This window comes from Hirundo rustica, chromosome 11 (assembly GCF_015227805.2).
Source record: "Hirundo rustica isolate bHirRus1 chromosome 11, bHirRus1.pri.v3, whole genome shotgun sequence".
Classification (NCBI taxonomy): Eukaryota; Metazoa; Chordata; class Aves; order Passeriformes; family Hirundinidae; genus Hirundo; species Hirundo rustica.
In genome coordinates this window covers 13,683,396-13,706,486 of record NC_053460.1, presented here as the reverse complement: position 1 = coordinate 13,706,486, position 23,091 = coordinate 13,683,396, and the positions used below count along the sequence as shown (strand labels likewise).

The following is a 23,091-nucleotide window of genomic DNA, read 5'->3' as shown; positions in this document are numbered from 1 at the left end:
TCACAGTCACAGTCACAGTCACAGTCACAGTCACAGTGTCCGGGATGGAAACCCTCACCTGCTGCTGTGTGCTCGGGGCTGCTCCAAACAGGGGATAAAACGCAATTCATTTGTGCCGCCGGGACCGCGTGTGTGTGTGTCTGTATGTCTGTGTGTGTGAGCCTGCCCAGCTCCTGCCACGGCATAAGGATCATTAAATCGTACAATCATACAATGTTGAGGGACTGCAATGGACCTTAAAGGTCAGCTTGTCCCAACGCCCCCGCCTGGGCAGGGACGGCTCCCACACGGCCAAGTTGTTCAAGGCCTTTATCCAGCCTGGCCTTGAGCACCGCCAGGGTTGTGGCATCCACAACCTCCCTGGCTTCCGGGTGTCTCACCCTCACAGTAAATAATTCCTCTCTATTATCTGACCTCAGTTTTCCCCCTTTCAGTTTGCGCCCGTTTCTCCTCGTCCTGTCACTGCGTGTCCCAACGCCTGAGGCGGGGCACTCTCCCCGCCCTCCCCTCACGCCGTTCCCTCCCTTCTGCCAGGGCCCGGGCACCGCGGGCTCCGCTCGCCCCCCGCCCGGCCCGGCCCGCCGCGGGGTGTGTCCGGCCGGCCCCGCTCTGGGCTCGGGCCGGCTCTCGGCCATGGCCCCGGGGAAGGCCCCGTGCCGGCGGCGCAGCAGCGACTCGGGCGTGGAGCCGGACCGCGGGGCGCTGCCCCGGGACAGGGACCAGCGCACCGCGCTCTCCCAGAAGAAGAAGGACCAGCGCATCGCGCTCTTCCTCAGCGACTTCGACCAGCAGGGTAGGGCCGGGCTGCCCGGGCTGGGGAGGGCTCCGGGCCGGGGTCGCGCCCTCGGGCAGGGCCGCCTGCCCCGCGCCCCGCGTTGGCAGCTGAGGGAGGCTCCGGGCGCTCCGACTCCCGGCTCGGATTTCTCCGGATAAATCGCTGTTTCGCCTTTCTTTTGTAGCGTGGTCTTGCAGTGCTTATACTTGGAAACATGTAACACGCATGGCAGTAAACGCGTGTTTTGTTTTAAAGCCAAGGAGCACATCCAGGAGATGAAGAAGGAGCTCGATTCGCTTCTGCAGACAGCAGAGAAGGCGTTTGCGGTGGAGCTGCTGACGATGCCGGCTGCCGTCAGGAAGATGAAAAGGAAAGAGGTGCTCGGTGAGAGTGCGTGGCCCTGTGCTCGGGTTGCGGGCAGCGATGTGCCCGGGGCTACGGGAAGAAACCTGGGAACCTGGTGGCTTTCATGAAAAGGTTTGCTTTGTCTGCCCTGTATTTTAAGCAGGTCAATAGTGCTGTTACCCAGCAGATGCTCGCTGAGCTCTCCTGTTCAAGTAGACTGATCGGTGTAACACGGTATAGAATTAGTTGGAGGCTAGTCTGGAAGTTCTGTCTGTACTTAAGTAATCTTATTTGAAGTCTGAAGAGACAAGAAATAATTACAAACCTAGCGTTTCCTGTGTGTAAAAATACACATTTTTGTTAATCTGAATCTGTTTATCCTTAGCCACAGAGATTATTTTCTTTGTCAGTTTGAACTCTCCTGAGCCATTCTAATCTAGTCATAGACCTGTGATAATAAGCAAACAAGTTTAATTTTAACTCCCATTGATTAACTCCCATTGATGCAGAGGTTTAAGATGGGTACACTCAGCATCAGATGTGTATTCTGGTGAGAACCGATGTTTCTGGAATCTGCCTTGCAGCTGGAAATTGCAGGGGCCACAGAGATCAAACCTGAAGAACCTGAGTTTACTGTAAACCCGAGTATGTATTTTGGTGCCCTTTTGGAGAAACTTCTGCCTAAGAGCATTGGCTGTCTGCTGTGCAGTGTGTGCGTGCGGTGGCTCTTTGAATTCGGGGGATACCCTGTGTGACTGCACTCAGGATTCTTTCAAGGATTAAACACTGCAATGGCCTTAGATTTTCATTGTTGTTTTGTAGGAATGACTACAGTCCTACAAGACTGGAATCTTGTTCAAATGTAACACATATGCTGACCTAAGGTTATCTGTTTAACCACTGTAATCCTGAATTACTTGTTTGGCTTCTGAGCCCACAAAAATCTGAAGATAAAAATTATGCAAGTAATAATATCTAAGTAAGTTAAAATTTCTTGAGTTACAGATTTGCAAGGACGGGAGGAAGTGGCTCTTGCTGCTGCAGTGGTAAGTGTGTGTTTTCAAATTTTATCACAGTTTACGGAACAGAATTCTTCTCTCCCTGCTGTAAATACTTCAAACAAATGAATTTGTTTGGCTCTGTGTTTAAATAGAAGATGATATGAAAGGACTAGACAGCCAGCCATGGTGCAGTTATGAACACTATCTAAAGTTTTAGGGTCATCTGCTGGCAGAAAATCAGATGTTTAAAAAAAACCAAAAAAACAAAAACAACACCAACAAAACAAACTGGTGTTTAGCCAATCCCACTTCCTGTCAGTTGCTTTCATGCTCTGTTAGTTCACTGCCTTTTGTAACATAATATGCATCTACTTGGAAAAATCTGATGAAAAAATCTTGTTGGATAAACATTTTTTTTAGACTAACTGCTCTCTAGAAGACACGCCAAATCCCAAACTGGTGAGGACCAACGGCAAAAAAGGCAGGTCAACTCATTAATATGTAGCCTGTGGTTCTTACATTTTCTTTTTTTTTACTGGTTTGAACTGAGCATTTGTAAAATGAATGTTAAGCCTGAAGAATACAAGAGGGAAATGTGCACAACAGACCCCCAGCATTCAGTGTGGAGGATCATGAGCTATGCTGCTGTAGAGCTACTTTAAAGCATGAGAAAAGAGCTTCTATCCTTTTTATTTATCAGGGAAAATGGTGAGAAGGGACAGATTTAAGGCTTTACAGTATAGCGAGAGAGCTAGGAAAGTCACCCCTCTTTTCTTAGGTTTCCCTTGACATTCTGCCCATTGGGCTTTGTAAGAAAATACCATTTTTCTTCATATCCCCAAATATGCAACGAGGACACTACCACTGGGGTGTAATTCTGTTCTGTCTGTGGGCTGAGGGACTATCTGGGGGTTTTAAGTGTTCTGTGTGTCCCAGTGCCTGTGAAACAGGCTTCAAACATGAGGCTCAAGTGTTTTGTGCTCTTCATGAGATCTTTATTTTCTTTGTCTTGCTAATACATTTCTAGTTAAGGTAACTACAATAGTTGAATATGAAGATGCCAAGCACAGTTCTGCAAAGAAAATAACTAAAAAAGTAAGTTATTCTGGTTTTATTCAAAAAATATAAGGACTTAATCAGTTCTGACCTGCCACAAACCCTGCTAGATCCATGACCAGGCAGGCCAGTGCTCTGCTGTCTGTTGGAAAAGTCAGTTATTTTAAATGTAACATACTTGAAGTTAAGCAAGGCTAAACAGTAAATTATTTTCATAATGAAATATGGTATCTGCACTACTAGTGACTAATTCACACAGGACGGCAAGTTCTGGCATAGTCATTCTCCTGACTTGCCAGTAAGTCTTGATGGTCTGAGGAACCATATTTTGTTGAAACTTTTTTTAGTTTTTAAATCAATCTCGTGTTTTCTCCATCCTTTTCTATAACTGAGCAGTGCATTCTTGTCTCTAAACCAAATCAAGTGTCTTAGTTTTGCCACCTCAGTCTGTGCAGCGTAGCTCCCCAGCCAGACACTGATGTAGCAAGGTGACAACAAATATAAAAAATATTCTGTGCAGTTACAAACTTTTACTGTAAAAAGGCTTAAAAGTTGGAAGGGTGTATATTAGACAGGTGGTTCAGAACTTCAGTAGGAATAAATACAGAACTTCAGTAGGAATAAATATGTTTTGGCATTATGAAACATCTTTTAGAATGCATATTTGGCTTTTTATATATATATATATAAAAGGCAGCACTATGGGGCTTAACTACCCTTTTCCAAGAGGGAATTTTTTACAGTATTGTTTCCTGCAAATATCTATCATTTTGATTTCAAATGCCACCTTTTCTAACTGCAGCCTTATATATAAATTTTCAGATTTCCAAAACCAGGTCGCTGGTTTCCTTGGCCACTGGTTTAAGTGGCAAACTGAACTCTCTTTCTAGGTAAGACTGACCTTTGATAGCTTATTTAACTCACCTGAATTTGTGAGTGCTGAACACAATTATTTTCAAATAATAGTAGCTGAGGTTTGAGCCCAGTGAGAATACAACTGCTGAGGACTGCTCCATAACCTGACTGAGATGCACTGTGGTGATGTGAACCTGAACAAAAAAGCACCTGATGAAGGCATAATGGTGCACAGTTCTGAACTTAAAGGAGCAGTACAGATTCCAAAACAATACTAATGGAAGAGAGCATGTAAGGAAAGCATCTTTGCTGCGCTAGTACTACTGAACTGTTCTGTAATAAACACCTAACTCGAGTATTGCAGCCCACCCTTGCCTCATAACAAAGTATTATTGTGTTCTTGTATGCTTTAGGTCCCACTGTGTCATGTTTACCTCAGGAGGGCTTTTTCACGTGTTTTTCACTGTACATCTCTGTCATAGGGCACTTCAGCATTCTCCAATCCACTGTCCGTCTACCTTCATCCTAGCTAAAACTTTACAGCAGAAGTAAATGAGGAAGAAAAAATAAAAATAGTAGGCAACAAAATAAAACCCCCAACAAAAGCCAAACCAATAACTATTTTTTTTAACTGTCTGTTTACTCTTCTGCTAGTGTAGCTTGCAGAAGGATGCTAAGTCTCTTTGTTTTCATTGCAGTGCCACAAATCTCAAAGCCACTCCAAAGGGAGATAGAAGGTAAGGGGTTTTCAGTTTGCTGTTAATAAGTAATTTTGTTCAATACCAGACACTATATATCTAATTATCAATCTAGATGTAGCAGATCTTTGTGGTCTGCTACTAAATGTGACAGTAGGGATGCCAAACCAGTTACACCTCCTGCTTTGGCCTGAGTGTTAACTTACATTATCATAGAGGCACAAGATTTGATCTCCTAAGTCAGTTTAAAAAAAAATATGTATTTAGAGTATAAATTCTATTCTCACTCACTGTTTAGAGACGTACATCTCAAACTTCTTCTCAGAGCCTAACCTTGATTAAAATGTCACCAATATTGCTTTGCTAAAAGAAAAATAAACCAATCCCCGCAAACTCCTCAACCAAACCCACTGATAATCAGTTCTTGGCATCTTGAATAGTCAAGGTTTTCAGTTAGTGTCGTTCTCCACACACTACAGAATTTGCTTTTGGCACAAGCTGAAGTGAGGGGGGTGAACAACTTAAATGGGTCCCAAAACCAGTAAGTGGTTCAGTGTCACCTTGGCCTGCTATAAATGTCAGAGGCTTGTTTCCATGCAGAACACACCCAAATCTTATATTTTTAAAGTAAAATAAGAACAGCTGTATAATGAAAACTTAGGAACAGTGCGTGGCCTAGGCATGCCCTATGCCTCTGAGAGGTAGCAGCTTTGGTATCTCCCTCTGTAGCAGACAGATACAGCATGTCTTATCTCAAGCCCTGAGGCATGAAGTTTCCTCCTTCCAAAACTGTATACATTCACTGCTGATACTGGAGAGTGGATATTCTTGTTACTGAGCGGCCAAAATGTCATCTTGTGTCACAGGCTTAAAAGATTACTGCAGTGGCAGGGTCATAAAACGTTACCCAGCAGTGCCCATGAGTGCTGCCCATGGTTGGATTTTTGTAGTCCCCTGGCAGAACAGGAAAATTTTAAACATGACTCCCTCTCTCCTAGCTGTAGTTCCTACTACTTGCATTTGTTTCATTCTTGAAAATTTCCAGCATAGAAAGCTAACCCCAGAGTAACGTTTTCATTGTATTCTAGTGCTGGATTACAACAGACTGTCTCAAGAACTTTACCGGCCAGTGGAAGAGTTCAAAGCATGTTAAAAAGAAGTAAATCAGTACCCCAACATAAAAGTGTTCCATTTGTTAACATCCCCCTGGCTGATGGACAGGTATCTCTTTTTTTTTAACATTTTCAACTTACAGTAGTTATCAATGCAAACAGTCTGATAGTGATAGCTCTTGCTATTCCTAAAAGAGATGCTGCTGAATGAAAGGAAAAATGGTTGCCAAAGTTTTGCAATGTACAGGGGAGCACATGAGTTCCAGAGAAGCTGAGCATGCAAGAAAAATCTTTTCATCTTACAACTGTTTCTCTTCACAGACACTGTGTACAGCTGGTGGAGACCTCCGTAATATCGATGTGCAGCTCCTAAATCAGGACACAGTACAGCACATTCATAACCTGGTGGTAAGCTTGAACTGGGAGGCTTACAGAGCTGTGTATGCGGACACCTGGTCCCAGGCTTTTACGTCACACTCTGTCATAGATGCAAATTTAAACTCTTTGGAGTTTAACCCTAAATTGGTTGGCATCAGTTGGAGGGAGGAAGAGGGAGGGGAGAACTGCTGTACGTGGATCATGTGCAAAAGTAACTGCACTTACATAAGCACGTGCAGTTTGGTGATTGCCTGGGGGACCACAGGAGCATAAACTTCCTTCTGCAGCACTATGGGGGTTGTCCTACCCTGTGAGCAAACTGCCATTCTCCTATCTCAATTCACAAAGGCTGACAAAGCTATGGCTCGGTTTTGATTCTTACAATCCATTATTCTGTGTCCCTTGCTGGGTAAGAACCATACACCTGCTAATTCTCTGCTGCAGTTGAACAGGAACTGCCTTAGTGGTTGTGAAGCAAAATAAAGTGAACAGAGGTTTGTAGCACATGCTGCCCAACCCTCCTGAAGATGAGGGTACCTGGGCTATTGTTTGAAGAAACGGAAATCTGTCCAGGCACGAGAGGTATTAACAGTTGTGCAGATAGAGAGAGCAGTGCAGCTGAGTCAAGCCAGAGGTCTGAAAGTTGTTCTGCAGATTTTGTTCTGGCCCTGCCTCTGTAGGCAGACAGGGGGCAGTGAGTAAGTGCTCACTGCTTGCTTTTACAGTAGGAACCTTTCTCCTTCCAACTTCTTTTGGGTGCCTTGTGCTAAAATGAACTTTTCCCCCCTCAGAGTGAGCTGACTGTACTTTGTGGAAAGGTAACACCTAAACCAAGTTAATGGAACTGCCTTATGACTGCAGAACATTTGTGACTGCTCATGCCTGCTGCCTCCAAAGTGTTGAAATTGTGTCTATTATGTCTTAATAAAGCTTTCTACTGCCCAAGTAAATGTTTTTATAAGCTTTTATATCATGTGATGTGTCTTATTAAGTTCCTGTTATGAAGGATACCAAAGCAGAAGAAAATGCTACTTTTTCTTTGTAAAGGGCTTAGGTTAGATTTTAACCAAGTTCACAGCAAAACGAACAGTAAGAGGCTGTATATAGGAAGTAAGTTTCTCTAATATTCAATTCACAAATAAACTGAAGTAGAAGGTACTAAATTTTTGAACAGCCTTAAGACACTAATTTTAGTTATGTGGTCACATAAATGAATCTAACACAGGAATAAAATTTATTTCCAATCTTGTGTGTGACATGACAGTAATGTGCAAGACGACAGGTAAAATTAGAATTTGTTATCAGCTGCTGCTGGCAGGAGCCCAAATTAATGCCAGATGAGGACTGAAGCAGAACTGCCCTACAGTGATCAGCTCTTCCTCCACTCCTTTACATCAGCTGTGTGAAAAGTTACCATGAATCCCTTCCTCTCTTCCCCTTCAAAAAATCCAATCTGAATGGGGATTCAAAGGTTTTGAGTGTTATTCTATTTTGCAAGGACTTACAGGCAGAAGACAGGTGCTGTAATTGTTTAAGCACTGCAGGTTACAAGGACTGATTCCTTGGTGAGATCAGTCAGGAGAAAGGATCAGCATGTAACCACAGCTTCACAAAAAGCAACCCCAAATTTTAATAAATGAAAATAAAAGACCCACTAGAGAATGCCACATCATAAGTCAGTACTGAAATACAGATCAAACAGTATTTATTTTTGCTTCATTTTTAGAGTCTATAACAAGGATGTTCAGCAACACTCAAATGCCAATGCCTACCCAAGCACATTGAAACCCTTGGAGTTTGTCCCTCCAACCTCATCAATAAAATGTCAGCAACTATCAGAGAAATAACTAAACAAGTCACACTTCAGATTTGTAAAGAAAAGTAGAGCTTCAACTTTCTCACTTAAACAGGAGAGAAACCTTGCTATAGAGGCAGCTTACCAACCCAACACTGTTCATGCACAACAGTTCCTTAGTTAAGGTCACATTTTTATTTTGTTCTGGCATTTTTGCCAATTAATAGTAATAGAACTGCAGCTGGAGGGAGATCTTACAATCTTCATACTTAAACCAAAGTGCAAACTACTAGAAAAGTAACAAAACCATCTACCATTCATTATGTTTCCAGGTTAAACAATTCTTATTTTAACTGGAAACATTTCTCTAGGAAGTGAGGCTGAATCAGGCTTTGAATAGGATTCAAAGGCTAAGAGAAAGACACCATTATTTCAGAATTTAATCATTCCCAGTTTAAGGGGTTTATTATCTTTTGACTGAATTCAGATATCCTTGTGTTTTCTTCACACAAAGGGGACATGGCTGCAGTCTTCCCTGTGCCCATTTAGTCATCTCTTTCAGGAAGACTTGAATGCGGCACACAATTGTCATCTAACCTTTACCTAGTCTTAAAGCAGCTTCAGCCTCCCTGTGTTTATAAAACATCTATCATCTACAAAGTCTCTTCATACACAGACTAGTTAAAGCCACTGGAAAAGTAAGAGTTACAAGGCAAAAGAAATATATTATACACCAACTGCTTTTATTTAATTTCAGAAACCGTTCACAAGATGGTAGAAAAAAAACTTACAACCACTTCTAATTTAGTCTTTCATTGTTCCCAGTCAGCTCTAAACCCATTATGTGCAAAGCCCATTTACCATGCATCTAGATGATAGATACAGGCTATGAAATTCTTGATTCTACTTGTAGCAGCTTATGCAGGTGCAGCCAAATACCAAGCCTCAGGACAAATTGTACACAAACTTTACAATGTAGAATTTGAGTTTAAAATATGAAACTTAAAATCTACACAAAACTGGTAAAAATCAAGCACAGATACGAGGACAAACTTAAAACCCATGTGAAAAGGAGTCTCGTCTTCCTTTCAAGTGCTTTATTCTGCTACACAGTCAAAATGAAGATGTAAGCTTGTGGTTAGTTTAAATTACACTCTGTAGATACTATAGACCAATTTAAAAGTTACACATACAGCAATAGATGTCCATTGGTTCATCTGGATTACTTATACAATCCAGCTGGATTGTTGAAAACAAGTCAGGCAAAATTTGAAAGAAAATCCTTGTGCAACTTTTTAGACAAATGTTTACTGGTGGGCACACTGTACCCCAGGTCCATGATGGCTGCTTTCTTCATCAGAACTATCATTATAAGCTTCACGTCTCTGGCCACCACCTGAACCACGAGTGGTATCAATTTCTTGAAGATCTACCTCTTCTGCATCGCCAATTACATTGGGAAATTCTGGTCTAGCTGGCAGAAGATCTTCAAGTTCCTGCCCCAAAAAAGGAAATGCATTCAGTATTGCATTTACAACTCCTAAATAGAGTGACTGGTTTCCCACAACTTTAAGACGCTTCTGAGAGCAGGTTTGGCTTAGAAGTCTATGCTGATGAAAGCCCTGAACTGCAGAGTCATTTAAAAGTATTTGTATCAACTGGAAGACACTACTTCAAGAAAACCAACAGCTCCACATATCATCAACCAAAAGTGCAATCGGTAAAAACAGTTGCACTCTGTAAACTTATCACACAGCAACAGAAAGATTCTCCTCCTTCCCTCATCTGTGTACCATCTGCACAGCTCTTACATACAGCTTCCATAAATTCATATTTCAAGGGGTATTTCCATGTAACACATGGCCCATAAAAAAGGTTAAAAGAACTTGCATCTAAATTTAAGCACTAAAAGCAAACCCATGAGGTACAACATAGGCTCCTTGCACATTCTGTCAAGTAAGACACCACATTTATGCTTGAAAAACTACTTACTGAAAGCTTTTCTGGGCTAATCCAGTTATTTTCAGGAAACTGAACATCGAATTTAATGTAGAGATCCCCCTTCTCAAAAGGATTGCGATACTGCGGCATTCCTTCACCTCTGACTACACGAACACAACCTGGAATTCAAAGAGAAGTAAAGTAACCAGGAGAGAGCTACTGCAGAGTCCTTCTCTCTCCATACAGTCCTGTTTCCCCAGCCTAGCCTCAGTTAGCAGGACAACAACGGTGGGATTAAGTGCTGAAGAAGTACCAAAGCATAAACAAAGAAATCCTTATCAGGTCAAGCCTACCTGGTTCAATTACTTTTCCAGGAGGGTATTTAACCACAATCTGACGTCCATCAAGGTGCTTAAATGTGAACTGAAACCCACACAGTGCTTCAACAAGTCCAATCTTGTGTGTCATATGCAAATCATTCACATCCCGCTGGAACACCTGGAAAACAAAGGAGAAATCCTTTCTAGCACTGGAATCACAACTCCACCAGACTCACTGAGAATTCCTTATTATTTCTCCTTAAAATTCCATGTCAGGGCAACAGCCTTTGTACAAAGTGAACTTGATTCTATTAATTCGGACAGCTTACCATGCTTGGGAGGTTTGTGCCTGACCAAGTGCCATTTAAAATAAGCCAAACCACTCCACACACCAAGGTAAGATTCAAATCAAACCAGGCCTGTACAGCAGCACTGCTCTTTCACACCCAACATCTTCCACAAAAGCGACCCATAAACAAAACTGACAAGAGTCTGACACTGTTTCCCCTGCACTGGAGTACATAGACCACATCATTGTTTTTCAGCTCTTGTCCTCACGTGTATCTTGCTTAAGCTCCCTTGACCTACAGCAGGACATAGATCACTTTGTACACAGCTGTCAGAAGTGATCTTTAGGCCACTTAACTCAGGATTCTTAATCAGAGTAAATCTTAAAATTTGTCCACTGGCAGTACCACGAGTTCCATCTCAAGGGAAATTTTAAAACACCAAGTCTATCTAGTTTTACTCACTAGGACAAAGTACAGACTGGCAGACTAGCAGTCCTTGACACAGCTTTGAAAAGCTTACAAAATACCTAATTAGCAGATAACCAACATTATATCCTTAATATATGACTGGAGTTTAAATTTGTACCCCATGCTACTCTGTCACAACAGCAAACCACTCCTCGAGTGCAACACACAAACTATCCGTTATTCCACCATAGCTATATCTGGCATTTTTAACAGTAGAATTAAAAAAGGAGCAGTCACCTCAACTCTGCCCCAGTGAGTTTTAACAGGAAAAGATAAACTGCGATATTTAATTCCAAAGTGCAGTGTATATAGTCCAGAATACAGTGAACATAAGTCTTACCAAACCAGTATAAAACAATAGCGTTTGTTTCGTTAAGTGAATATCACCATTTTGTGTTACTTCCAGAACCACAGTAGCAGACACAGAAACCCCATCTAGGGGTTTTATCAGGAGTTCCCTGCCACGTCACAAGACATGGAAAAAAGCCACACTTAGAATTTTGTTAGCGCCATGAGCAAAGCAGAATAAAGTTAACATCCTGAATGGCTCTTCACTGCATCTACTGTATCAAAGTCAGCCTGAGCTCATCTGAGAGAGCTACCTCTTACTAGCATTAGGAGGCACCAGAAGCTGCCTGTCCTCTCCCTAAGGACTTGCCCAGTTTTTTCTGGCTCACCATGAAAGCCACATTACACACTATAAATCTATTAAAAGCTATTCACCATCTCTCCCAGAGCTGCAACTGTATCAAATACTTTAAATGAATGGCCATCTATATAACTTAAATATTAACAACTGGAATAAAAGGCATTTAAAAGACTCAAAAGCATTACCTCATTCTCCTTCTCTTGGAGTAAAAGGACAATATCGCCTGGTTCAACACCGGGAGCTTGATCTGCTTCTCCACTGAATGTAATTCTTTGTCCATGTTTCATGCCTTTATCTACATGGACTTCAAGTATTTTTACCTCTTTGATCACCTTCTTCCCTTCACATTTTTTACAGCGGTCTTTTTCATTAATTACTTCACCTAAATAAAGACAAATTTTGAATTCAGAGATTTTGACACAGTCGCATCCAATTCCTAGGAAAAACTATTTGAAAGCAGGCTGAAGAATTTCTGCAACACAAGTAGTGATTTAGACGTTGCTTCATGAATTCCTCACAAGAGGAAATTCAGGCTTTATTTACCCTAGCTGAGACAGGGGAAGGAAGAAAAGAAAAAAACAGAAGTCCCCTGACTGCCCCATCTCCCAGAATATTCCCACAAGACAGTCCTGAGTAAATGCAGCCAGTGGAACTAGGGAGTCTTGCATATAAAAACAGGGAAAGAGAGCTGGTTACATCAGTTTCACCCCTACAAAGGTAATTACTGCTTCCAGCAGGGTTTGTTTCAACCAAACCAAAATGGCTTCAATGCTCTGTTCTACCTCACCTTTATTTTTCCCATGAGCTCTTGTGTCTACACACAGTAACCAAGGTATTAGGGCACATGGACTCTAAAATTTTGGTATTAAGTGCCACAAGCAGATGCACTTGGCTTAAAATATTAAGCTTCTCACCTTAAACCACCCTTCAGTGAAACAAAGCGTAACATTATGATGCAGTTGAAACTACAAAATATGTAGGCTAGGCATATGAAATGTTAAAGACAACATCATTTATGAAATATTTTGACAAGTCACAAAATATAACTCTTTGTAGCTTGAGTGTTGTGACGAGTAAAATCATCCACAAGGTGATGTTAGTATTCTGCCAACTGCAGAAGACATAAAAAGAAATCCAACAAAGCACTGAACTTGTTACCCCCAAACAGAACCAAATCAGGCAAAGATACCATCTTAATTTGAAGAAGTTAAAAATTCAACTTTAGATTCCCATTTTCAACCTACTAATGGCCTTGGACGTCAGGAGATGCAAAGAGACAAACAGCTCCTAAACCAGCAACATCTTGGGCTTTTACTTTAACACAAGAGTAATAGCAGTAAGTAATATTCACATCTAAGTGTTTTTAAGGGTGGTTGATCCCTACTGCTTGAGCTTCTAGGCTGCTGTGCAGTACATTTAACATGGTAAGTCTTGCTGCTGCTCTGAATGAAATAATTTCTCCATGCTGCCACCAGAGTGAGATGCAGCTGACTGGGCAAAGGCAGAAGTGTCCTGGATAAGTTCCTCCTGAGATTTAGGAGGAGGCTGCATCCAAGCAAGCACATTTAGTAACGGAGCAGAGCCTGGCCTACCTTCTCCATTGCAGTCGGAGCACACGGACTGCATCTGCTGCACCATTCCCGGGGCCAGCTGCCGGATCATGATGCGCACGCCCCGGCCCCGGCAGGCATTGCACTTCTGAACGGAGCCGGCCTTCCCTCCCTGCCTGCAGCACAAAGCAACAGTTCCATGAAAAGGAGGTTCTTCAGAAAGCAAGCAGAAACCCCCTCCAGCAGTAGGTTAACATGCCTACATGCCCAACTGCATTGCCGATTACAGCTCGGTTCTCTGCTCTCCCACCCTTCCCCCATACAAAGCCCTTGAATAGTTCCAGTTCCATCAACAGCATCATTCAAGTTCGACAATTTGCCAGTCTGAAAGCAGGCTCCAGTAAGTCAAATACTGATAAAGATCTGACACAGGAGATCCTTCATTACACTACCTGCTAACAAAGCAACCAGAGAACTCAAAAATACAAACAAACTTACCCATTACATGCACTACAAAGGACATTCTTGCTAAGTTGTAGTTTAGTTGTCTTTCCATTATACAGATCTTCTAAAGAGACTCTACAAAATAAAGTATTTCTCCTGGGTTATCATTTAACAACTTACTTTCCCCATGTAATTAAAATACTCACCTAGGGCAAATAAGAAAAAGAAAAACAACCTAGATATTCCTAACAAGACTAAATCTGCTATTAAAATAAGATTTTAAAGCACTGCTTTGGCTTCTCCAAAGAGTAATTAAAAAAATTTCAAACATATCAATATACACTTGTAAATCTGAACAAAGTTTCAGAGAAAAGCTGTAATTTCATCAGAAGAAACCAGATAGGATTGGTTGTGTTTCTCAATAGGAAACAAGCTTATCTAGAATTTTAGGTGCTATTACACAGTCATAATTATTATTTTTAATTCTACCAAGCAGGTTAGAAACAAACCTCTGTAAACAATCCAGACAATAATATTATCTATTGCTTAAATATGTAAGAACACATACAGAATACTTACTATTGCATTGAGTTTTCTACACAATAGAGTTTAGTGGGCAGGGGTTAGCATGTCCCCAAGGCCACTTAACTTTAGTGTTTCTCCTAAAAGGGTTTTTAAGTGGCTGGAAATCTCAACTCAATGTATTGAGAACAGGTTGCTTGGCATCAGTATTCACAAATAACAACAAAAATCAAAGCTCATTAATAACAGACCATGGAGTACTAGCTACTAAACTAAGTAAACAAGTGAAGTTAAACAGACTCCACCAAGCAGGTTTACCAACCACAGGAAAGATGTTGCTTAACTGAAGTTCTTAAAAGAGAGAGACCTGCTCAGTAGACAAAAAGCCAGCCATGACTGCAAGAAGAGATCTCCAAAACATAGTTAGATGTGATATTCAAGAATGGCTTTGACAAAATAAACAACACCAAAACCAAAGCCACCACACACACCTTTCCATTAATTATAAGGTTCAGCTCTAGTTTCCGCTGGCACTGGCCTATGAATTCAAGTCTTTCCAGAGCACCTCCACTTCCCCAAGAATCTGCCTGGTAAGCAATACTTGGCTGCTGAAGGCTTTTCCAGATTAGAACTACCAAACATAACTAAGAAGCAAAACAGAGCAAATAAAGCTAACGAAGTACATAATTCAAATAACCTGGCAAAGTACTTGGTAGTCTCTAGATTAACCAACTCCACATGACTGGCCCCTGCTCTACACACAACATGCAGCTCTGAAGAGTAGTGCAGACTGCAGAGGATCTCAGCTGAGAACTGTGTCAAGAATAGAAACCAGCAGAGTTTCTATGGTCAGGAAAGCTTCGAAGTATAAGTTGCAGCGTCAAGGTACTCACTTGAGCGGATGCATCATATCTTCTCCTCTTCTTCTACCATTGCGACTTCTACTCTGGCCACCCATGAAATTGAACAATCCACCACCAAAGATATGGGAGAAAATATCGTCCATTCCACTGCTTCCGCTCCCTTCTCGGAGCCCCTGCTCTCCATATCTATCATACAGCTCACGTTTCTCGGGATTTGACAATACTTCATAGGCAAAGCTTATTTCTTTGAACTAGAAGAGGAACAGAGCCAAAACAGTGCATGATAATTTAGAACTTCAAGGCAGCACTTTATGAGTTTCTCCTCCTGCATGAACACCTATCAATTAAGAAGGTACACAATGAAACACTTTTCCACCCTCATTTTAACATAACTCATTCTTAGCAAGATTTTAAAGTCACACTTGAGCTTAGTTTTGTTACATCTTACATAAACTAAGACATTTTATTGCAAAACTTGGTTGACTTTGTTCTTCACTAGCATAAGACAGATTTCTTAAAAAAAAAAAATCCAACTGAAGAAAATCCCCCAAGTACACAATACCGCAGAAGCCAAAAGGCAGAATACCCAACAGTTACATACTAACAGCAAAGACTTCAAGATGTTGGGCTCTTAAAATACATTAGCAGTTAAGTAGCTTACTGAAATATAGATTATGGATTTGGCAAATTAGCATCTTTTCACAGTCATCTCTGTCCACCTCGAAGCAGCCATCAGAACTTCACTTTGGTTAAGGATAATCAGGTGAGTCAACTTAATTGACAATTTTTAAATTGCTTTTAGCATAACAAATCTAATCCAACCTTCCCACATACGTAATTTATTTTATGCTGCAGCAGTTTTAAGAATCTCTACACACACATTTTTCCATTTTGGAAAAACTTGAAAAACTGACTATCTTTTTCAAATTCCTGTGTACATGCCAACACCAGCTGACATTATCTTAGCAAATGAGAAGCAGCTTTTTCATCAGCATTACCTTCCCAACCAATTCGACTCAGCCAACTGCTGCATTTTGTCACGAGGTACAATGGCAGATTTTTAGACTGGGGAGAAGTTGACCAGACAATGCTCCCTCTCACAGTACTGTTTAACAACTTAAACAGCAAGCCCCCAACACCTACATTCAGTTCCCTAGATGCTACTGCAATAGCAAATTTAAGGTAATTATTAAAAAAAAGATAAGTCTTTCTTACTTTGTCCCCTGCATTTGGATTCTTATCAGGATGGTATTCCTTGGCCAGTTTTCTATATGCCTAGTTGAAAGAGGTAGAAAATTAGTTAAAATTTCCATTAATCAGCTCTTTTCTGAGAAATTCAAGTAGCGCCCCCAGGAAGAAAGAAAAATCTTAATACGGCAAAGTGAAAATATTACAGTGTTTTGAAGTTACTCCTACATTGATACAACCTAAAAAAAATTTGACATCGTTACATGCATACATTAACTAGAGTCACATTTAAACACAGCTATGGCACACAACAGCTAGAACGAGTTTTCCTGCTTATCCTCTTTAACTTAGAGGGAGAATCCCATTTGACTTTGATTAAAATGATTTACTCTTTAGAACCCACTCAAGCCCTACATCACAACAGTAAATTTGAACCCATTTGTCTTTTCCCTCAATCAGAGCAGTAGAGTAACAACAAAATGGCTGCCTCAGGCTCCCATTCCACCCTACAAGCACTCCTCACAACCATCATTTCCTTCTTCCCTACCTATCACTAATGGAAGAGTTCATCTCACTTGGAGCTGAGTATACGAGTTACATGTTCAGAAATGTACACAGCACTGCTTTAATTTAACGTCATTGTAAATCAGTAGGAGGAGTTAAGTACAGCCAAATCCCCAGAAGGGACTTTCCAGAGTGCTTCTTTTCTGACCAGCACTTTGAGACTCAGGACCATCACTGGTTCTTCAGCAGCCCTTCATCTGTTCTGATTACACATGAGAGGATCAAAGCAAAAAACACGGCAGGCTAAGACTTTGCCTACCACTGGAGCTAATGACAGTAGAAACTCCAACCCTTCCTCTACCCCACCTCAACAACCCTCAGAAACAATCAGGGGACAGATGTTAACAAATTACATTGTATATAGTCTTTCATTTTTAAAATTACACCTATTAAAAAAGCTACAACGATGCAACTGCAAAAAACTAAAGTACCAATTCTTGGAGAGGATTTTTCAAACACTATTTCTGAATTACTGACCACCTAAACTAACTCTTTAGAACTACAATATTAAGACCTTTACACACAAAGTTTTACAGAAACCGCAACTTCTCAACAAACAAATTTCCTTTTTTTTTTTGTCCATACATTTATTTCTCATTAATGACTGTATCTTAAAACACTCTGTACTTTTGCATGCAATCAAGACATGATGAAGAACTAATGAAATAATAACAATGTTGACAATACTAGGCTAATATTCTAAAGCATAGTAAACTCAAACATCTTGCTGGACAAATCACCCATGAGGAACAAAGCATAAATGTTCCACCACCTGTGTATTCTGTTATAATGCATGTTCCCCATACATTTTAAGTATTACAACAAAGAAAAAAAACCAAAACACCACTAAACTGATAACCTAAGTAACATTATATAATCAGAAAAAAAGGAGCTTGCAACAGTGATCTTTAAAATGAGAAAGCCCTCACATGTCTGCTGATAACGCATTCCAGGCCAGAGCAACTCTTACAACTACCCATGGCTCTAAAGGAAGCCACAACTATTTATTTCATCAGAACCAAATCCAGAAGAAGGTCTACACTGGGAACACATATAACCAGTAAATATTATTTTAGCCTTTGTAAAATCCTGTTCTTTCAGCCCCTTCAGACTAAGATACAATTTCACTTTTTTCTATGCTGTTACACAGGTTAAAATACCAGATTTTAAAGCATCCGTGAAACCTCTCAATGACAATAAGATACACATGGACTTCCTGGAGTTGCAGACAGTTGGAAACTTTACATTCTTCAATTAGTCTGATATGCGGTAATTAATATGGGGTAGTGCAGGCTATCCTAGCAGAAAACTGCTCTGGTTTTCATTCTTACAGGACACAGACAGCTTTAAGCGAACTCTGTAAGGAAACAAAATATTCTGGTGGACAGTGCTATATACAAAACAGAACCTTCTCACCGCCCGCCCTCCATCTCCAGCCAATTTCAACACTGCAATTGCCTATCCCTGCACAAATTAGGCTGCCGCGTGCATGACGGGTAAGGCGCAGTTGTTGGTGCCAGCACCACCCACCCGCGGAAGCCTCTGCGAGTGAACCGTCTGGTTCATTCTCCTCCCTCACGTGTAAACGGTCAGTAGGGGCTTCCACAAAAAAAAAAAAAAAAAAAAAAGAAAAAAAAAAAAAAAAAAAAAAAAAAAAAAGTGCTTTACATACTACAGAATGAAATTGCTATAGTGACGACCTGGCTTCAAGTTTTCACCTCCCCTCTTTGTTTACCACGCCTTGCCGCTTTCAGCCTGGGAGGAATCGCATCTACGAGCGAAACCGAATCCTCCCAAGGCCCGCACGTGGGGCAGACAATGGCACCGGCGAGGATCGACCCGCGGGGATTCTCACCCCCAAAAAGCCCTTGCGGCGGCGCACGGCGCGGCGCCGCGGGGGCGGGACGAGCCGCGTCCGCCCGCGCCCGGAGCCCACGCGGGACGCGCCGGGACAGCGACGCGGCGAGCGCGACCGGGCCCCGCCGCCCCCTTCTCCCGCCGGGCCCTTGCCCTGCCCGCGGCCTCCCCGGACCGCCCGGCCCCCGGCGCGGCCTACCGGACACCGCGCCGCGCCCGCCCCGCGGGCCTCGGCCCCGCCGCCCGCGGGCTGCCCGTCGCACCCCGCTCGGCCCCGCTCCCCTCGCCGCCCGCCCGCGGGGCCCTACCCGGCCGGGCCCGCCACCCCCCCCCACCGCCCGGCCTCCGCCCCTCCGCCGCACCTTCTTGAGTTCATTGTCGGAGGCGCCGGGCGGCACGCCCAGGATGTCGTAGAGCTTCGTGTCGGCCACGTTGGCCATGGCGGGGCGGCGGCGGGGCCGAGCGGGGCCGGGCGGGCCGAGGGCGGCGCGGGCAGGGCCGAGACCGGCGGCAGGACACGGACACGGACCGGCCGCGACGTCACCGCGCACGCGCTGCGTCACCGCGCCGCGACGCGCGAGGCGCGCGGCCCCGCCCCCGCGGGGCCCCTGACCCAGTTCCGGCGCGGCGCGGCAGGGGGCGCTGTGCGCGGGGGCTGTGAGGGCGCGGGCGGCGCTGCCGGGCGGGGAGCGGGGCGGGAGCGCAGCGCCGGCAGCGGCGTCCTCAGCTGGCCCGCGCGGTACTGCGCAGCGCCGCCCGGCTGAGAGGAGACCTCTGACATCGTCCAGTCCCACCTGTGACTCAACACTGCCGTGCCAGCCGGACCCTGGTACTGAGTGTCCTGTCCAGTGTCCAGTCTTTTCTTAAACACCCCCAGGGACGGTGAGTCCACCGCCTCCCCGGGCAGCCCGTTCCAATATCTAACCACTCTTTCGGTGAAAAAACTCTTACCTTATGTCCAACCTTACCGTCTACCGGTGCAGCTTAAGACTGCTCTCTCATCCTGTCCTTACTGCCTGGGAGAAGAGCCTCAGCCCCACCTGGCTGCACCCTCCTTTAAGCGATTTGTAGAAAGTGATAAGCCCACCCCTGAGCTTCCTTTTCTCCAGGCTGAGCCCCCCAGTTCCCTCAGCTGCTCCTCATCAGACCTGTACCCCAGATTATTCCCCAGCTCCATTGCCCCTTCTCTGGACTCACTTCAGGACCTCAATGTCCTTCCTGAACTGGACACAGCACTCGAGGCGTGGCCACACCAGTGCCCAGTACACTGGGACAGCCGCTGCCCTGCTCCTGCTGACCACCCTGTTCCCGGGACAGGCCAGGGGCCATTGGCATTCTTGGCCACCTGGGCACACCTGGCTCATGTCCAGCCTTTGTTGATCAGCACCTTAAGATCCTTTTGCAGCAGACACTTCCCAGTCTCTCTGCCCCAGCCCGGAGTGCTGCAGGGTGTTACTGTGGCCAAAGGGTAGGACTGGCACTCGGTCTTGCTAAACCTGAAATGCCAACTCTGTCAGTCTCAGCCTGAAATTTTGAACCTAAAACACCACAGTCTGTGCACACACGTGCCCTGAGCCCCCAGCTCCTGCCTCCCCAGGCGTGTCACTGAGGTACGTGGGGCACCCGCACACCAAGCTGCTGCCTGCCCCCAGGCACCAGTGGGTGTTCCTTCAGGGACATATTGCTAAGTGGTTATAAATAGCACTGGTACCCATCTGCTCTGGTTTTGTGCTTTGCTCCACTGCTGGGATCTGAAGCACCAGTTGCTGTGTGAGGCCCAGAGTGACTCACAAAGCGCACCAGCCCCGAGGCCCCAGCTGGGCACCACTCTTTGCAGGCAAATAAAAAGCTGGGTTGTGTTTAATTAGATGTTTGTCTCTTAAGGCTGGACTAGGAGAACAACAATTGAGGCCTTCCTCAGCTACAGTCTCTTGGTCATTACCCCCTTGTTAGACATAGGCTGCTGGAAGGCTCTAAGAGCTGTGCAGGTGCATGGCTAAGGGTGATGGCATGGGGTCTGTACAAAGGCAAACCCCAAAAACTGGCTTCTTGTCTCCTCTTTGGGTAAGCCCAGGTTGTGCCTCAGAGACGATGCTCCCTGAGGGAGAGGCGAGCAAGGCTGAGGCCTGAGGGGAGGCTGCTGGGAACAGATTACTGGCTTGACATGTGAGAGAGAACAGAAAAGGCCCCTTCAAAACATTGTTGTGCTTGTGGCATAGAAATTTGAATAGGTCCCTTGCCTAAGGAGAACAGATCTGAGTGCCTGAAGGCTTGTTCTCTCTTTGTCTGTAGAGGTACCCTTCATCTTAACACAGCCTGTGGTTGCAGTGGCTGGACTGGGAAGTACCATCTGCTTGTGGCTTCTCTGCTACTTCTTGGGTGGGTGTTTTTGGGGCCCTAAATTCCATCAACGTGTTTATTTGGCCTGTAATGATCTGGTTCGGTACATGATGGTAATACCTTCCTTGGGATTGCAGGTGTGGCAGCAAAGAGCTTCAAAAGAAAATGGAGACTAGTTTTGGAGGGAGAAAAAGAGTGGCAGGACAGAGTATGGCTGCTGGAAAACAATCCTATGTAACGTAATTATTAGTCTGGTTCAGAGATGCACAGAAAGAAGGAAAAGCCCTTGTAAGGAGAGGTCTTTTTCTTTGGTGTTTTTGGAGGCTGCCTGTACAGCCTTTGGGAATTTCATGGAATTTCATTACATTTCTTATGTAGCTAAACCCAGTAAGGCTTCATGATTTGGTTTACCTGTATATTACTTTACTTGGCTTCATCTTTTATTTTGGTAAGGCTAAATTCATCTACTCTAAGAACTTTCTGCCGTGCATACCTGGCTTGACTATTTTAGATTGTACTTGCTGAGAGACTGATATGTTTCCAGCAAAGATTTTTTTTTTTGTCATACAGGTTTTTCTTTTTAGTGGGCAGTCAGGTAGGAAGAAAAGTTAGGAGTCTGTGGAGGAGTGTTTCTTTGCCCTGCAGCTCAGATTTGTATTTTTAGGTGTTAAGCAGAATCAGCAGGACTGATATAAGCAGTATTTAACATATAAGGAATAACACATAAGGAATGTTTATCATATCATAGCATTTATCCTTTCTTTGCATTAAAAAAAAATAAAACTAAAGCTCTGAGAAGGTGAGTTTGCACAAACCAGTGGGGTGCCATTCTTATCTATGCCTACAGGGAGGAAGTTGACTGAAAGTATGATTCAGCCCAGACTTACCTGTCCTGGGAGCTGAGTGGCTTCTGAAGGCACTTGGCATCTTGAGGCCATGTTGGCAGCCAGCCTCTGAGCCAGGAGTGCTGGACTGTGGGGTGAGAGGTGAGCCTGGGCTATCAGCTGCAGCACAAACCAAGGAGGCACTTTAGAAGCAGTGTTTGCTACTTTCTTCTTCCCTGCCAAAACAGCCTTGTTACTGCAGGTCTGGTTCGTATCTTGCACAATCAAACTAGGTAATAAATAATAAGAAAACTCCTCTGGGATGAAACTTTACATTTTATTTTTAAGTGGAGCTAAAGAATCATAAGCTGGGATGGTTAGCTTTTTATTTAATTCAAATGCAGATGAAGAGCAAGGTGATGTTCCTTCTTCCTGCACACTGCTTTTACCATAGACTTGTGAGCTGTACTGACAGGACACGTTAGACACACAGCTGTGCATATCTCACATTTAAATTGCTTCCAAAATATCTTCAAATTGAGGCTTTCCTTGGAGTCAAAAATGTGCCCTCCTCCTCTTATTTTGGTATCACTTGCACATTCTTTGTTTTCTTTGTATGTCTTTTTCATTTTTAAAAATGATTTTATTCTTCTTTCAGATAAGAACTTTTCATTTAGTTCTAATATTATTATCACACAATATGATAAAAAACAGTTGCTATATGAAGGATTGTTTGTTTCTAAACAGACTGCACAATTCTCAGCTCTCTGAAGTATTGTTTTAGTCTTACATCAGCACCAAAAGGGACTATTCAAATTCAGTTATTGTTTCAGACCTTTTTTTCAATTCTTTATGTAAAACAAATTAAATATATTTTTTTAAAATTGAGCATTTTATGATGCTTTCTTAGAAATTAAATAATGTTGATCATGCTTATCACTGGAAAATTGGAAAGACATCAATTTCATGTTACTACAAATGAAATGACCCATGTTCAGGCTTATTTATGAAGTTATTTTATGTGTTCAATGTGCTCTGAACATGGAAATATGACCCAGTATCACTAACTCCTGCTTTATTACTAAACAATCAAATTAAAAAGAAAAAAAAAAGTTCTGTTTAAATACTGTTAAAGAATGCAGTTACATTGAAAAAAATTCTTGAGCCTATATGGCGATTGCTTTGAAATGTTTTTGGTATCAGCTTTCATCAGAAAAGGCAGTTAGTGTATCATTCACGCTGTCTGATTTCTAGAA

At 43.1% G+C, this 23,091-nt stretch overlaps 2 protein-coding genes across 2 annotated transcripts; one reads left to right on the top strand and one right to left on the bottom strand.

Annotated features, from left to right (window-relative positions):
* The first annotated feature begins 605 nt into the window (after nt 1-605).
* LOC120758018 (borealin-2-like) lies at nt 606-7,188 on the top strand. Its single transcript, XM_040075792.2, has 10 exons — nt 606-793; nt 1,031-1,159; nt 2,126-2,166; nt 2,542-2,602; nt 3,149-3,216; nt 4,000-4,067; nt 4,731-4,769; nt 5,819-5,951; nt 6,164-6,250; nt 7,012-7,188. The coding sequence occupies exons 1-10, from the start codon at nt 634-636 to the stop codon at nt 7,057-7,059; spliced, it is 834 nt and encodes a 277-aa protein (XP_039931726.1). The 5' UTR covers nt 606-633; the 3' UTR covers nt 7,060-7,188.
* A 708-nt stretch (nt 7,189-7,896) lies between these two features.
* Nucleotides 7,897-19,234, bottom strand: DNAJA2 (DnaJ heat shock protein family (Hsp40) member A2). Its single transcript, XM_040075144.2, has 9 exons — nt 19,034-19,234; nt 16,278-16,337; nt 15,093-15,313; nt 13,732-13,812; nt 13,276-13,409; nt 11,869-12,065; nt 10,310-10,454; nt 10,008-10,135; nt 7,897-9,511 (listed from the first exon to the last, which is right to left on the bottom strand). Exons 1-9 carry the CDS (start codon nt 19,109-19,111, stop codon nt 9,323-9,325), a joined length of 1,233 nt encoding a protein of 410 aa, XP_039931078.1. The 5' UTR covers nt 19,112-19,234; the 3' UTR covers nt 7,897-9,322.
* Nucleotides 19,235-23,091: the final 3,857 nt, after the last annotated feature.

Bases quoted from the DNA above. Each gene is read 5' to 3' on its own strand.
- LOC120758018 (XM_040075792.2), top strand. From the start codon at position 634: ATGGCCCCGGGGAAGGCCCCGTGCCGGCGGCGCAGCAGCGACTCGGGC. The intron at 2,603-3,148 runs GCAGGTCAACTC...ATACATTTCTAG, and splicing joins GAGGACCAACGGCAAAAAAG to TTAAGGTAACTACAATAGTT. The intron at 3,217-3,999 runs GTAAGTTATTCT...ATAAATTTTCAG, and splicing joins CAAAGAAAATAACTAAAAAA to ATTTCCAAAACCAGGTCGCT.
- DNAJA2 (XM_040075144.2), bottom strand. From the start codon at position 19,111: ATGGCCAACGTGGCCGACACGAAGCTCTACGACATCCTGGGCGTGCCG. The intron at 13,813-15,092 runs GTGAGTACCTTG...TTTATTTTGTAG, and splicing joins GATATGATGCATCCGCTCAA to AGTCTCTTTAGAAGATCTGT. The intron at 12,066-13,275 runs GTAGGCCAGGCT...GTCTTTATTTAG, and splicing joins CTCCGACTGCAATGGAGAAG to GTGAAGTAATTAATGAAAAA.